The sequence below is a fragment of the Trichomonas vaginalis genome, chromosome IV (genome assembly GCF_026262505.1).
Source record: "Trichomonas vaginalis G3 chromosome IV, whole genome shotgun sequence".
NCBI classification, from domain to species: Eukaryota; Parabasalia; order Trichomonadida; family Trichomonadidae; genus Trichomonas; species Trichomonas vaginalis.
The window spans coordinates 11,845,455-11,860,742 of NC_067206.1; the positions used below are offsets into that span (position 1 = coordinate 11,845,455).

Genomic DNA, 15,288 nt, shown 5'->3' on the forward strand with positions numbered 1-15,288 from the left:
TATGACACTTTTCATGCAATGAAGGTTATGTTGAAAATGACCAAACTTCATGAAAATCATGAATTTTTAATATTTCCTTAAGATAGAAAAAATAAAGTTAGTTTTATTTTTATTTATTTTTTTATTTTGTATGTAAAGACAGATATGTCAACAACAGAGAACACAACAACAGTTATAGTCCATGAAGCTATAAATGAAGAATATGAGTGGATACAATATAACAAACAACTCCGTCTCATTCGTTCGGTCAAAGACGATATGTACCAAATGCAAAGTATTTTGACAGCATGTTTTGCTCCAGACACTAAACACGCAGACGACTGGTTCAGAAACCAAAGCACACAAGAACTTTTGAGTGAAATTTCTCTAGACCGAGTTTTTTCGGGCTTGCATAAAACACATGAAAATCGTAAAAATTTGCCAATAAATTTAAGAGGATATTATGTACATAGACTTTTAGTAAATGCAGTTGCAATGTGGGCTTCTCCTCGTTATGCATGGCATGTTTACAGACTTCTTGACGAAATTCATAGACAAGAACGTGAAGAGATGGAAAAGAAACTTCATGCAAAAGATGAAGTCATTGAAGCAAAAGACAAAAGCATTCAGAAAAGAATACCACGTTCGGTACCAAAAGGTAAGGAAAAGAACTATAAGTATATGATTTATACTGAAGAGATGGAAAATGAAGAAGATAAAGATATGGTTATGTTGCATTTAGTCAGAAGAAACAACAAAAGCTTTTACGACCTTGCTAAGATTTACAAATCTGACAGAAATTGGTTCTATCGCGAAAACTTACCGATTTCAATGACTCCAAATGAAGATGTGAAACAAATAGTTCAAGATACTTTACCTCAAACACACTATGATATGAAAGGTTGTACAATTCTTACCTTCAAAGAAGATTTGCCATTGTTAAAGGAAAAAATAACAGAGTATTTTGACAACTTCAAACAAGCAGAGTAGATGAACCATTTATTTTTACGCTTGACTTCAGATGGCTCAATTAGGTAAATTAGGTAAATTGCCTCGTCAAATCCTTCCGACAGGAAGAACTCTTCCATCAGACAGAAAAAGTTTTTCCCGACAACTGGAAGAACTCTTCCATCAGACAGGAAGAACTCTTCCATCAGACAGGAAGAACTCTTCCATCAGACAGGAAAAATTTTTCTTGTTGTTCGTCCGTAAACCATTCAAATTTTCGAAAATTGAGAACTTTTTGGTCGAACTTCAGAAAAAGTTTTTCCTTCCAACAGAAAAATATTTTCCTTCCAACAGGAAGAACTCTTCCATCAGACAGGAAAAGTTCTTCCTTCCGACAGGACACAAACAGATGACTGACAGGAAGAGTTCTTCCTGAATGCCTTCCAAAGTCAGAAGAACCGACAGCCCCAGCACCACAACACACTTAGATTTTTTACGCTTGACTTTTTACAATTTGAACTTTGTTTGCGTAGATATGAATTCTGAAAGAAGTATGAGGGTCTTGTATGACTTTGTACTTCTCCCATAGTTCATGTCTGTCAAACTTACCTGCCATGGACTCTTTCATAAGTTCCATGAAATCGTCTTCGGACAATCCGGGGAAAAGTATAATATCAGTAAGTATTCTCTTTACATCCTTACTTAAACTCTTTGCTGTCTGTACACATATTACGACTGAGATGTTAAAGTGTCTGAACTTCTTAAGAATTCGACACATATCTTGTTCTCTGTTCTTTAACAAAGGATGAGAAGCAAAGTCATCTAAAATAAGAAGACATCTATGAGGGTAAGTCTTCCAATCGTAAGATTGCAATTTCTTCGAAATGTATTCTATCTCTTTCTGTTTGTTTCTGAAGTGTTTCTTCTCTAATATTCTCTGCATTTCCTCATTTGGGTCTTTAAACTTAGAATTTATATACTCATTTATAGCATTATACTTCAAAACTCTTCTTTGGTACTTCTTTATCCAATCTAACAACTCAGTATCCTTTATACATACTAACTTAGACTTCTTTATAATATCTTTGAACGAATTGACGGTTTGGTCAAATTGACCAGAAGTCGAACAAATGACTACTAACTCATAGAATGGGTTCTTCTCATCTAGTTCTTGTTGCTGTGCAGCCATTTTAAGATAAGTGAAAGTCTTACCAGACCCAGGTGGTGCAATTAGACCTGTTATACCATTCTGAGCAAATAAGAACTTGTCATGTATAGGTTTTATCTGAGCATTTTCTAACTTCCTCTTGTTCTTGTTTAAAACATTCTCAAATTTCTTGTCAATGTCAGCAAACTTTTTTTCTAACATATTTTTAGGAAAATTAAAATTTTTATCTTTTAGAAAATGTCTAGCGATTTTGCTATCTATATTCGAGACAAGCTTTTTGACAGCAAAACATCTGTAGACCATAAAATCTTACATAGTGTAAACAAGAAAGGTGAATTTGTTCTAAAGTTCTGTTTCTGGGAATATGACAAGAACCATAAAACATTACAAAGAGCAGTCTTAAAATTTGTCAATGACAGACTTGTTGACAGAGATGACGCCGATTGGAAAGATGAAGTCCAACAAAAGTTCTTAGAATGCAAAGAAGACACATGCGCTGTTCTTGAAGATGAAATAGAAAACAGAATAGAAGAGCTATTAAATGACAAAGAACTTTTACATAAATATGGTTCTGAGAAGTTTGACATAACTCCACCAGAAAAGAAGAAGAGAGAAAAGAGAGAAAAGAAAGAAAAGAAAGTAGAAGAAGAGAAGAAAGAACCTGAACCAGTTCCAGAGAAAAAGAAATTTGACATGTAAAAATAAAATTTTATTTTTAGAACATTTCTGGGTCAATGTCAATGTTCTCTTCCTCTTTAGGAGCAAACACTGGCTTAGACTCTAAAATCTTTTTACCCAATTTACCTTGAACTTCTACAACTTTAGACTCATAATATTCATAGTCGTCTGTCTTCTTTGGTTCATAAGGTATAACAAGTTTGTATGCTTTGCCTTCTTTAAGGTTTGAGAACCTTCTGTCAAAACTTTCTTTGACTGTTAACAAACCTTCTATGTCTAAGTCTTCAAATTTCGCACCATTTTTAGTCACAATAGCAAACTTAACTGGTTCGATGTTCCAAACTTTGCTGAATGAAGACTTTTCAAAATGGTAGAAGTAAACATTCAAATATGTGAATGGGTCTAGTTCTTCTTTAAGTCCTGACATGTACTTATTTACTGAGATGAATTTTGTCATCTTTTCTATCGGATAAAAAAATTTTTTTTTTAAAATTTACTCAGAAAAATTTTTCTTTGTATATACACCATTCTGTACGTCTAAAAGACTTTTGACATTTGCCAAGAATGTTCGTTTAGACTCTGGCATATAACCATACTCTTGACAATATTGTTTATACGAATCGTACAATGACCTTTCATCTAATGACACAAAGTCAGTTTCATCTATGAACAGTTCATATACACTCTTGTTTGCTTCTAACAATGTTTTTCTCTCTTCGGTATGTGGAATTTGTCTTGGATTGAAGTTAGAAATATCTAATGTCATGAAATATGAGAACAAGTGGTTGTAAAAGTCAGATGTCAAACATTCTGACAAAGCGTCAAAATATTCTGTATCTTGCATATGAGAATCTGACGTTCTGACAACTACATATCTTCTGTCAGAACTTTCTAACTTCATCGGAACAGCATTGTTTGAAACCATAATGAAGTTTGCAACATTTTCACAAACTCTTTGGTCTTTATACTTTCTTTCAACAACTCCAACTTTGTCTGTTATAAGACTCTTCAAAGCATCTGAGTTCAAAACTTTTGTTGTATCTATACTTTGAAGTTCATTGCAAACTATAAGTTTCATATTCTCAATTGAAGAGTTAAATTTACCGCAGATGTTTTCTAAGTTTGTCATATTCGGATTCGAATAACCTTCTAACAGTTTGCACAAAATATCTGTAAAGAAAGTATTCTTACCAGTTCCTTGTTTTCCAATTATAATGAGAGCAGTTTCATTTTTAGCACTTGGATGTTGTAAGATGTTTGCAAACCAACATAAGATATACTCATAGACTCTTTCGTTTCCATTGCATATAATTTCTTTGACATGGTCTAACCAAGCTTCTATAATACTGTGTTTCCATTCTACTTGTTCATATTTATATCCAGTGAAGATAGAATAGAAGTTTGGAGAAGGTGTATAGAACTTTATACCACGAACTGAAAAATCTTCTAACTTTGACAATAAGATATCCCAAGCATCTAACATCTTCATTCCAACTTGTACACTTTTATTTTCTTAAGTTTCTGTCTACATTCTTGTTCAGACACTATTGTTGCTCTTGGTTTGTTAAAGACAACATCCCATTCTTTCATGACATAACATTCTGGGGCAGAGTCGACATAAATGACTAAACGTTTCAAATTCTCGACTGCTTTGTTATAGTCTCGAAATGGACACATATTTCTGAAGGCTTGGAAGTCATAAAAATCTGAAACATCTATTCTGTACATTTTTATAAAAATAAAAAAATATTATTTTTTTATTCTTGACTTTGTTGTTCCATTTGTTGCATTTGTTGTTCTTGAGCTATTTGTTGTTGAAGTTGTTCTTGTAGTACAATACTTTCACCAGTTGCATCTTCCAATTCGAAACTTTCTGCCGTCATTGACAAATACATAGGACATAAAAGTTTTACAGGAACAAAGTTTGCGTCAACTAAGGTTAAGTTTATGTTTGCTAAAGTGTTTGAGTTTACTAAAGCTGAAAATTCTGCATTCGAATGAACAATAGGCAAACCAGCAGAGAATGTGTTGTTTATACGCATAAGTATCTTTTGGTCATAGTAGTTTCTGTCGACATTCGAATAGCACTTTGAACCTAAGTTTGAAACAATATATAAAATAGGTGTACTTAAAGTCAATGGAATAGACATTCCTTGTATGACACCTTTTCCTGTTATAGGAAATTGTTGGTAGTAAAAACCAGATATAAGTTTTGTATTATAGCTCATATCGTTTATAGTAAACTCAGTCGGACATCCAAACATAATGAAACCTGCTCTAGTTGCAGCACATGTTACATCCGTCCTTAAAGTATTAAATAAGTCAACAAAACCTGTTGGTGGTATATCTGAGTAAGTATCTTCAAAGGAGTATTTTTTACCATTTACAACAATAAAATCTTCTGGTGTCAAAAGAGCAAAACAGGCTTTAGTCGTCATTGTGTTTAAGGTTAGTTTACAATATCGTCCTTGAGGACTTTGTAAGTTTGTTGTTATAGAATTATATGACTCAGGGTTTTTAGTCGTAATAGTATAAACCATTATGTCTTCTGCCATTTTTATATATTTAAAAGTTTTTCTGAAAGTGGAGAAGAACTTCATCTAAACTTTCACATGGCGTTTCTTGAAGTTCTCTGTCTAAGAAGTTCAAATATTTTGTAAAGACATAGAACTTTCCTTTGTCTACACGAACAAACAAAACAGGGTCTTTCATATCGTTCAAAAGTGTGTAAAGTCCTTTACATGAAATAAAGTCTATATTATTTTCTTCAAACATCTTTCAAGAAGTTTTGACATTTTTACTTAGCAAATAAACTTTAATGAAATGTTGTGGTCGTCAAATATTTTTATGACGTCTGGGAAACTATATTTTAAGTTCAACGTTTCACCTCCTTTCATAACGTATATCTTGTCAATGACATTATATGAAACACCACAGCAAGCAATGTCGGGCTCTATTTCTTTGATGTTTATATCGTCTGCCTCTGTCAAAAGTTTCAATAGTTCTTTCAAAACTTCATGAGGTGCAATGACATATGAGTTCACTTTTACAGGGTTGTGTTCGACCAAGTTTAACATTATACCTAAAGCTTGACAAATCTTCTCCTGAGTTTGAAGTTTGTCTTTAAGTTGTTGGTAGTCATTTCGAATATCTGCAACAGAACTTAAGTCTCTGGTAACTTCAGGGTATGTTGGTTGTTCTTTTACAGGAACAATTGTTATACCATCTTCGTCTTCGTATGGTTTCCCCACTTCAACATCTCTTTCTTTGACATTGACAATAACACTTTGACTGTTTGTTTGAGTTGGTGAATTTAACTTCACATCTGCCACCGCCATTAAACCTTTTGAAACACTTACGCTTTTATTTTTCGGAAATGACATTTTACTTAGAATAAAAAGATGGACGTATTCGGATATCTTATTGAATTGAAGCAGAACAAAGTTTATACTCACAAACAATACAAATACATTGACAGAATAGTTCTTTACACAAACAATGGAAAATGTTATAGAATAGCAGTCTTTGCTGAACCTAAATATTTTCATAAAGCAAAGAAAGTTGGTATAACTGAAATGGTGAAAGTTCTTGAAGCAGACAAAAATATAACTTCAAAACTGACCGATATTACTAAAGGAAAGTTTATAATACAATATTATGTCAAAACTGGCGTACTGTCAATATTTGACGGAGAGAAGTCAGTTCAAGAACAACTTACTGACCTGCTGCCAAAATCTGCTCGATGGAAGCTGTCGTTATGCCAATCTGAGGAGCTCCAGCAGGTTTCATCGAACGAATCTTCAAAAGAGCATCTTCCGTGAAAAGTGCTATTGGTTTTGTAAACTTCTTTGCTTTCAATTCATCTGGACCGTCTCTGTCACCAGTATATTGTATTTTGTACAGTACCAACAGTTGAAATACCACCCATAAAGTCTTCTGAGTCAGCAAATGGAATGCCAAGCCAAAAGTTTGAACGGTCTCCATTTGTATATTGAGTTTTTTGACCTCCTGTATGAGTCCATACTTTCACATATGGCATAATAGAACTTTGCATTTCAGGGTTAATGGTTGTTGTGAAGTTGTTGTTAAAGTTCATAGCATCTAATGTCAAGTTGTATGACCTCATATCCTCAACTGTAGAATATTCTTCTCTTGGATAATATTTGCCATCTATGTTTATATGATATTTAATACCAGGGTTGTAGAAACAAGAATAGTCATTTATAGTTCGTCTGAACAGTACAAACATAGTATCTGCATGTTTCATTGCAGTTGTTAAAGCAATATCTGTTCTTGCACCTGGGTCAGCACTTTGGTTTCCAACTTCACCTGCAAAGTCTTTGACAGATATTTGGTGTATAGGGAACATAAGTGGAACTGCAATATATTTGGCAGCTAAAGCATTTGAAATATCTGGGTCCAACATATAGACTGCAAGTCTGCTTTCTATTCTCTTGCATTCAAATTTTTCGCATGTGAACTTAACTGTGTCCCAAGCAGTTCCAGCAGCATTGAAATAATAGTTTACTTCAGTGTTGAAGTTTGAGAAACCAAAGTCTAAGTCAACTTTGTCTTTGCAAAAGTCACAGAACTTGGCTCCACCAGTTCCAGCTACAGTAATGCTGAATGGGTCTTGTGTTGGTGCAATGACTAAGTTATTTTTGCTTGGAGTAAGTTCGATAGAAATTTTTCCTGCCCAGTTTGGCAAGTATCTTAAAAACCTGAAGATGAGGAAAGATGACAAAGGAACTCTAAGTTTCAGTTTTACTTTAGTGGCAGCGGTTCCATCTGAACCAGAAAGGTTAACATAAACTCCTGGAACGTTAGGGTCAAGTCTTCTTATTTTCTCAATAGTTGCATACTGGTCTGTTTGTTCTCTAGCTTGTGGTTGTACTGAGTTTCTCAAAGCGAACCATTCATAGTTTGCCCATGTTACTGTTTGAACTAAGTCAGAGTTAGAATATATCTTATATCCCATGAAAACTTCTGGAGCATATTGGTATCCGACATAGAAAATTCCATTGCAACCTTTCTTGTCAGACAACTTGGCAGAAGGTTTTATTTCAATGTCTTGTTCCACGTATAAGAATGAGTTGTCAATAGAAATAATATGAAACCTGTCGCAAGCAATATCTACTGTTGTTGAAGAACCTTCTCCAAACTCACCTACGTTTCCATAAGAAACAGCAGTTGTATATTCGTAAGTTCCAGGAACTATTTCTGACCTTCTAATGGCATTGTCGCATTCGTTATACCATTCGGAAACATTTCCGTTCATGGCATCCAAAACTGTTGGCGTTATATTCTGAGCGGCGTACATTTCATATGGGTAAAAATATAGAATAGTTGGATTTATGTGTCCTAATAGAACCCACTCGGACCAAGCTTTACTTTCTTCCTGACTGAGTTTTTAACTCTTCTTTTTCTTTCATTGCCACTACTTTCACTAGATGAAGTTACTTCTTCACTACTTTCACTTTGTTCTACTCTTCTCTTCTTCTTTGGTGTCGCTTTTGGTAACTTGCCCTCTGCTTCAAGTTGTTGCATCTTTGCCTCATGTTCACCTAGTATGTTGTAAATTTCCCATGTCCTTTTTGCCTTTGGGCTCTGGTCGCCCATCTCAGGTAACCTATATCCTAGAAAGATTTTGTCATAGTCTGTATTTGAGTCTCCGCGTATTGTTTGCATGACTCTTTCCTGAGTTTCCGGTTCAAGCTCTTCAAACAGTGCTTGTCCATATGGAATAAGCTCGTTTCCAAATATATGTTTTTGTAGCCATTCTGGTTTTCTTTCCATGTTACCAATAATATCTTTTGTGAATGGGAAAGCTTTTACCCAATGTTTCAGTCTTGCGTCATTTATTTCTGTAGTTGGTTTTATTTTGTCAAGGAACATGTTTTTCAATACTAACATTTCATTTGGTACTGTCCATTTGAGTTTTCTTAAATATTCATCCTTCTCATTTCATCGTCTGCAAAGTAAGTTTTTATGACATTTTGCAAACTTTCGTTTGCAAGGTCATGTACAATAGGTTCTCTTCCTTCTCTCTCCCTAACTCTCTTTCTAAACTCTTCACCAAATATACCATCTCTATGGTTCTGTGTAGTTCTTTGAGATAAATGTTCTAGAACGTCAGATGTTATATTTCCATCAGCCATGTTCATTTCAGACTGGTCCAAAATATCTGCATGTTTCATATCTTTCAATGGCATTAAAGCCGCGCTGAAAATACCAGCTATATCTGGTTCACCATTCACTTCCATTGCGTCTACAACTTCTTGGAATTGTGGTTGTAAGTTTATGAACCACCTATCCGGATTAGCTTTATGACCCCATCTCATTGTAGTTCCATAGTCTGCAGAAACAAAAGTAGGTTTGTTTCCATATTGGCTAGGTTCTGAATGAACTTTAAACAATGTTTCATTTCTATATGTTTTGTTGAAATTTAACCTTTTATTTTCACCGAGTTCAGCCAAAGATTGAACGTTATGTGGTCGTAAGTAAAAAAGATTATTGTATTTGTGTACATTTTCTTTCAGTACTTCCATTCTATGCTGAATATTTTCATCTGATGTTGGAGTCTTTTGTATGTCGGCGAACATTTTTCGATATTCTTCTACCATGTCAGCCGAATTTTTCTTAGACTCTTGGAAAGATTCCATATTCACCTCATACTCTTGTTGAGGGTCAAGATTTTTCGGCTGTTCCAAATCTTCATCTAGTTCTGTGAAGTTAGTTTCCAAAGAGGAACTTGTTCGTTTCCTTCAGGCTCTTCTAGCTGTTGTTGCTGAACTATTTCTTCCATGTCTGGTTGTATCTGAACTTCTTCCTGTGGAGTTTCTTGTACCTCATCTGCTGGCATTTCATATATTCCGAGACCGTTTTCAACAAGTTCCCTATTTAAGTCATCCGCATTCATAACCCTTTCTTCTTTCGTTCCGTCTCTACTTTTTACGCGTTTCATGAAGATAGTTGAATTATCATTTATCTCTGACATCCAATATCTCGGAGTAAATTCAGTCATGTCATTTGGATGATATGCTATTAAATCATATCCCTTAGCGAGCTTGTATTTTCCAGGTTTGAGATTATATCTGATTTGGTGCTGAGCCATAAAGCTAAATAGGTTCGGGTCAATATTTCCTTCCTGGAACTTTCTAATAGCTTCTTTATATCTGTCACTAAAGTCAATAGTATCTGGGTAACCATACTCTTCTTTAAGCATTTTTAAGAATTCTTGGTTTCCTTGTTCTCTACTTCTTTTATGTCCTTGCTCTGTTTGTGGTTGCTGTGCTGGTTGTGGAGGTGGTTGTTGCTGTGCTGGTTGTGGAGGTGGTTGTTGCTGTGCAGGATTTTGAACTGTTGGTTGTTGTGCTGGTTTTGGTTGTGGTGCAGGTGCTGAATTTTGAACTGCTGGTTGTTGTGCAGGGTTTTGAACTGTTGGTTTTGGTTGTTGTTGTGGTGCTGGATTTTGAACTGTTGGTTGTTGTGCAGGATTTTGAACTGTTGGTTTTGGTGCATGCCTGCGTCTGTGTCCATGTGACGATGTAAATGTTTTAGGTAGTCCTGGTGCAGGTGCTTCTCTTGGAGGGTTTGGTGGTATATAAGTTCCACTAGCTAGTATATAAGTTCCACCAGCTGGTATATAAGTTCCACCAGCTGGCACATATGTTCCATCTGCAGCATAATGTCCTACCTGACTTTTCGTTCTTAAGAAAGCATTTACTAGGTCTGTTTTGGTCTGTTGTAACTCTTTTTCTTGACTTTCCACAACAGTTGCTCTAACGGCGTCATAGGCACTTTGAACTGCCTGTCTCGTTGCTGCATCTGTTATTTTCGTCATATTTTCTGCTACTTCTTTTAACTCTTTGTCGAAACCTTCAGACTTCAGTTTCTTTCCAGATGAGAAGTCGTTCACTAGTTTCACCTTACTATGAAGAGCTTCGAAGGCGTTCTTAAAGTCAGCATTCGTTAAAGCTTCATTTGAACTGTCTTCATCCGCTTGTATTTTTGTCCTTATTGACCCTATAAGTTGGGCTGCTTTAGCGTTGGCTTGGGCATCTAACCAGTCATTGTTAGCTTTTATATATTCTGTGCTTTTCATTGCCTTTTGCATGGCTGCGTCGTTATTTTTACTTTCTTGTGCTAAGTTTTCATACTGTACGGTTTGGTTTTGCAACTGTAAAAGTTTTTCTGCCTTTACATTTGCTTCAACTTCTTTTTTATACTCATCGCTATCCATATATGTCTTCAGGGCTTTTTGTTTTATCTCTTCATCTTTCAGTACTTTATATTGAGTAGTATGGTTTTTCAAATTTATAACATCTTGTTCCATTTTTGCTACTTCTGCTGCTTTTTCTGACACTTTTTTCGCATATTCCTCTGTACCTAGTTCTTTCAGTTGTTCTTCTTTCTTCTTTTTCTCTACGTTTAACTCATTGAGTTTCTTTGTGTGTCTGTCATATTCTAGTTTCTTTTCGTTTTCACTTATTTGTTTCTGTATGTCTATGTTTGACTTTTTGACATCTGTTATTTGATTTTTGAGTGAACTCAAATTCATTTGACTTTGAGGGTTATAAGCTGTTCCGTCTGCAGCTCCACCATAGCCTGCCATTTTCGCTAAAAGTGCCGCTCTTAAACCTCCACTCTGTGCACCAATGACTCGGTTTAAAAGCATAGGGTTGCTTGACATTTGTTGCAACATAGTGGGGTCATTCAGCATTTGTTGTTGCAACTGTTGTTGTGGTGTCAGTTTTACTATTGGATGTTTCAATGCTCTCTTCCTCTTACGTATATTCTTACGTAGCTTACGTGGCATTTTAAGTAAAGTTAAAAAGCGGTTTTTGACAGATGGAACACATACTTTTTCAGTAAGGACATATGGGGTGAAAAATTAGGTGAAAAAACAGGTGAGATCTCAACTCTTCACCTAAAATATATTTTTGCCGAATTCTGTATAAAATTCTGAGTAAAATGACAGATGTTTATATGACACTTTCTCCGGTTTATAGGACCTCTCTCATATTCTATCTTGTCATATCTAAACTCATAGTCATGTATGTCCTCTAAACTTCATTTATACTAAACATCTTCAGGGCTAGAAGGGGCGCAGCCCCTGGAAGCCCCACTACCTTTTTTTTTTTTTTAAATCATGAATGGAATCAATGGAGTCATAATCAAAGACCCCATAAACGAGTAAAAGAAATTAGAAATAATTATTTTCATGAATGAAAGATTCACTACCATAATGAAATAAAAAATAAACTTTAAAAATTCTTGTCTCAGAATCAACATAGAACTTTAAGAAACTAATGATTATTTGAATTTATGAAATCAATTATTTGATTCATTCTTTCTTCAATAATTTCTATTCTTTTTGTTAAAGACTCAATTTTCATTAATGAAGTGATTCTTGATTACGGAATAGATTTCAAACTAATCACTCCTTTTATTTTTGAAATTTTGAAACCATCAACTTTAAACATTTTATTCAATTTACATGTTGTCAATTCTTCAAATAATTTTTTATTCTTTGCGTAATAGTCATTAAATTCTTCAACAGATGAAAAAATTTTTGTTTCAGTAATGGGTTTAACAATGTTTATTTTATTTTGAACATCTTCACTTTCATTTATTTCTTCCTCCTCTGTTTCATTTATTTTTAAAATTGGTTTCATTTATCATTAATTAAAAATTAGAATATATGTGATGAAATATATTTTTTAATTAATATTAAATCAGAAATGGCGGCAGGATTCTTTAAAAAATTATGGGATGGAATTAAGAAAGCTGCAGGTTGGGTTCATAAAAATATTATTAAACCCGTTGCAAACTTTTTGGCACCAGTAGCGAAAACGGCAGGAACTATCATAGGTGGAGTATTAGGTACTAAAGCAGGTAATCCGGCGATGGGAGCACAAGCAGGTAACGCAGTTGGTGGAATAGCTGAAGGAATACTTAATAAAATAGGAGGTAGATAGTGGAAAAATAAATAAATATTATTTTTATCTTAGTATCGGTTGAAGTCTTTGATAAACTTTTTCTCCTTTATTTAATATTTCTCTTATTGGGGCGGCTTTTGGCGTTATTGATTCAGCAACGTCACTAATTGCTTCTTTATTCTTAAATATCCAATTTGCTCCTTTCTTCATTGTTTCCCAAACTTTATGCGCTCCTCTTTTTACTTTATCCCACAGTTTCTTAAATATACCTGCAGCCATAGTTGATTATTTCATTAAAATTAAAAATTCATTTTCATCTTTTAATTTTGATTTTTTATTTATTAATAAATGACGACTAACTATTTGGTGCCAAACACTAAACCGATTAATGGAAATGTATTTCATTCATTCGAAAAGATAAATGAAATATTCGCAAAGAATGACGGTAGAAGATATTATAGAGAACTTGAAAGTTCATGCTATGACTCTGATGCTCCATATTTTGCTGATAAACAAACTCATTTAAGAATTACAAATCCGGCTCATGATGTGAACCAATTAGGTGACACATATATTAAACGCAAAGTTAAAGCAACTCTAGTTTCAAATAAAGCTTTCACATGTGATGCCGCTTTTAAATGCATGCGTTTATTCGTTGGTTACAAATCATCAAATCAAAGCTTTAAACAATTAGAAGTAGAAACCGAAAGAGGTGATGCCGGTTATCTTCAGATGGATTGCGCCCGTGAATCTTTCGCATTTGCAACATATAAACCAAAATCAGAAAGGAAAGTTAAAAAGTTTGTTCATTCGTTATATAATAATGTTCAAAAATATGATAACTCAGTATGTGGTAAATATATTGACCCCTCAGAAGTTTTCAAGAGAGCAAATGAAGAAGTTGATGTCACTTTTGATATGATTATTCCAGTAAATGATTTGTTAGCATTTCAGGCGTTCGATGATTATCCCAAATCATTTGGTGATATCATTTTGAAATATTATGTTTTCAGGGATACTTTGGTATTTTGCCAGGTTGACCCGTTAAGAGTTGCAGATTTACAAAATTATGTTTATGAAAAGATAACTGATGCAAATTATGAAAAGATTATGAATCATGTTTATAAATACGATCGCAAATTCCAACAAATCGGACTTCCTGCCAAATTAATTACAAGCTTAGCCGAGACAACTGCTGACGCAACAGTTGATGACGTTATTATTTCATGCACAAAGATGGAAGTTTTAGAGGATAAATGCATTACACCAGGATACGGTTTAATTGAAGAATCAGTTAAAGCAATACCACGTTTATTCAGTAAGGAAGATCCATTCATGATTCCAGCTCAACATATTGACGTTCGTTCACTAAATGGAGGTTGCATCACTCCTGAAGGTATCAGCTCAGATTTCTCATACGCTCTTCATAATGTTACAGATGTTGTGTTAACATTTCCGAAGAATGCAATGCAAAGAACAGTTTTAGAAAATCCAATGCTTCGAGGTCTTCAGGTCACTATAGATTCCAGAAACTTCCCCGATCAAGCGATGACCACAGTGGGTGACATATTCTTTACACGTATGCTTCAAGCTTCTGATTTAGATGGAGTGAATGAATGCACAGAAGAATACGAGGACTCATTAACTAGACACTGAATGATGATGATGGCACACCATTAGCTAGAACATGGAAAGACCAAACTTCATTCTTATGCACTATTCCAGTTCAACGTGATGGAGCGGGTATATTCTTTGATGGATTAGAAACTTTCAACTCACAAGTTACAGTACAAGTGAAAGCTTATCCAATCATTCAGGGTGTAAATGACACTTACTGTTCAAAGGTGACAAATCCTCCTCAGGTTTGGTTTACTAGGACTACGTATTGGACATGGACACCGGATGAAGGTTTGAAATATCATCCAACAGGTACACCACCACAGTATAGAAGTTCATATGATGAAATATTGATGAATAGAAATGTTTAAAATTATAAATTTATTTTTGATTAAATGGATTTAAATTCATCCACCCCTTATGAAGAATTAGCGGGAGTATATAATACATACGTAGATGATATGATTAATGAAGCATTGAGTGATAATAGAAATGCTCTATCTAAGGAAAAATTAATGAAAATTCCATATTCTGAATGTTACTTAAATTCAATCACTGCGGCAATTGGTAAACAAAATAAAGGCAAAACATTAACGATATTAAAACAAATTATCATTATTGCTAACACTTCCCCCTATTCACATGTGTTAATTTATATCAACCGTTCAGGTTCACCTTCAGATGATACATTTGAATCTTTAAAGCATTTAATCAAAATTCCAATTATTTATTTATCACAAGAAGAAGCGGAAGATTATTTGAAAAACTTTTTAATGTATAAAGAGTTATATAATACAATCAAGAAGCAAGGATTAGAGGATAAAATTATTGATAAACAACGGGATGAATTATTTGAAACACTTTCTATTTCAAATTTTGATAAAGAATTTTTGCATTCACTCATTTTTCTAGATGATGCCGTGAAATCAAAACTAATAACTAATGAGAAATCATATT

The 15,288-nt window shown here is 34.2% G+C and overlaps 12 protein-coding genes and 1 pseudogene across 13 annotated transcripts, besides 2 other annotated features; 5 read left to right on the forward strand and 8 right to left on the reverse strand.

Moving 5' to 3' along the window:
* Positions 1-8,039: part of a mobile genetic element that runs on past the window's edge.
* Positions 145-969, forward strand: TVAGG3_0074430 (KilA, N-terminal/APSES-type HTH, DNA-binding family; the record flags this gene model as incomplete). The annotated part of the gene is made up of 1 exon (XM_001325938.1): positions 145-969. One exon carries the CDS (start codon positions 145-147, stop codon positions 967-969), a length of 825 nt encoding a protein of 274 aa, XP_001325973.1.
* Positions 1,001-1,363, forward strand: TVAGG3_0074440 (uncharacterized protein; the record flags this gene model as incomplete). Its single annotated transcript, XM_001325937.1, has 1 exon — positions 1,001-1,363. One exon carries the CDS (start codon positions 1,001-1,003, stop codon positions 1,361-1,363), a length of 363 nt encoding a protein of 120 aa, XP_001325972.1.
* TVAGG3_0074450 (protein of unknown function, DUF4106 family) lies at positions 1,421-2,296 on the reverse strand (the record flags this gene model as incomplete). Its single annotated transcript, XM_001325936.1, has 1 exon — positions 1,421-2,296. One exon carries the CDS (start codon positions 2,294-2,296, stop codon positions 1,421-1,423), a length of 876 nt encoding a protein of 291 aa, XP_001325971.1.
* TVAGG3_0074460 (uncharacterized protein) lies at positions 2,333-2,794 on the forward strand (the record flags this gene model as incomplete). Its single annotated transcript, XM_001325935.1, has 1 exon — positions 2,333-2,794. One exon carries the CDS (start codon positions 2,333-2,335, stop codon positions 2,792-2,794), a length of 462 nt encoding a protein of 153 aa, XP_001325970.1.
* On the reverse strand, positions 2,811-3,230 carry TVAGG3_0074470 (protein of unknown function, DUF4108 family; the record flags this gene model as incomplete). The annotated part of the gene is made up of 1 exon (XM_001325934.1): positions 2,811-3,230. The coding sequence occupies one exon, from the start codon at positions 3,228-3,230 to the stop codon at positions 2,811-2,813; it is 420 nt and encodes a 139-aa protein (XP_001325969.1).
* On the reverse strand, positions 3,267-4,501 carry TVAGG3_0074480 (annotated as a pseudogene). The gene has a single exon. A coding segment is annotated over exon 1 (1,235 nt).
* Positions 4,531-5,328, reverse strand: TVAGG3_0074490 (uncharacterized protein; the record flags this gene model as incomplete). The annotated part of the gene is made up of 1 exon (XM_001325933.2): positions 4,531-5,328. The coding sequence occupies one exon, from the start codon at positions 5,326-5,328 to the stop codon at positions 4,531-4,533; it is 798 nt and encodes a 265-aa protein (XP_001325968.2).
* TVAGG3_0074500 (protein of unknown function, DUF4106 family) lies at positions 5,575-6,111 on the reverse strand (the record flags this gene model as incomplete). Its single annotated transcript, XM_051221828.1, has 1 exon — positions 5,575-6,111. One exon carries the CDS (start codon positions 6,109-6,111, stop codon positions 5,575-5,577), a length of 537 nt encoding a protein of 178 aa, XP_051106814.1.
* Positions 8,040-8,134: 95 nt separating the features above from the next.
* Positions 8,135-8,524, reverse strand: TVAGG3_0074510 (protein of unknown function, DUF4106 family; the record flags this gene model as incomplete). Its single annotated transcript, XM_051221829.1, has 1 exon — positions 8,135-8,524. A coding segment is annotated over one exon (390 nt), but the record flags the coding sequence as incomplete, so codon positions are not given.
* A 1,905-nt stretch (positions 8,525-10,429) lies between these two features.
* On the reverse strand, positions 10,430-11,591 carry TVAGG3_0074520 (protein of unknown function, DUF4106 family; the record flags this gene model as incomplete). Its single annotated transcript, XM_051221830.1, has 1 exon — positions 10,430-11,591. A coding segment is annotated over one exon (1,162 nt), but the record flags the coding sequence as incomplete, so codon positions are not given.
* Positions 11,592-12,516: 925 nt separating this feature from the next.
* TVAGG3_0074530 (N-acetylmuramoyl-l-alanine amidase family) lies at positions 12,517-12,753 on the forward strand (the record flags this gene model as incomplete). The annotated part of the gene is made up of 1 exon (XM_051221831.1): positions 12,517-12,753. The coding sequence occupies one exon, from the start codon at positions 12,517-12,519 to the stop codon at positions 12,751-12,753; it is 237 nt and encodes a 78-aa protein (XP_051106817.1).
* A 24-nt stretch (positions 12,754-12,777) lies between these two features.
* Positions 12,778-12,993, reverse strand: TVAGG3_0074540 (uncharacterized protein; the record flags this gene model as incomplete). The annotated part of the gene is made up of 1 exon (XM_051221832.1): positions 12,778-12,993. The coding sequence occupies one exon, from the start codon at positions 12,991-12,993 to the stop codon at positions 12,778-12,780; it is 216 nt and encodes a 71-aa protein (XP_051106818.1).
* A 363-nt stretch (positions 12,994-13,356) lies between these two features.
* TVAGG3_0074550 (uncharacterized protein) lies at positions 13,357-14,193 on the forward strand (the record flags this gene model as incomplete). The annotated part of the gene is made up of 1 exon (XM_051221833.1): positions 13,357-14,193. A coding segment is annotated over one exon (837 nt), but the record flags the coding sequence as incomplete, so codon positions are not given.
* Positions 14,194-14,852: 659 nt separating this feature from the next.
* Positions 14,853-15,288: part of a mobile genetic element that runs on past the window's edge.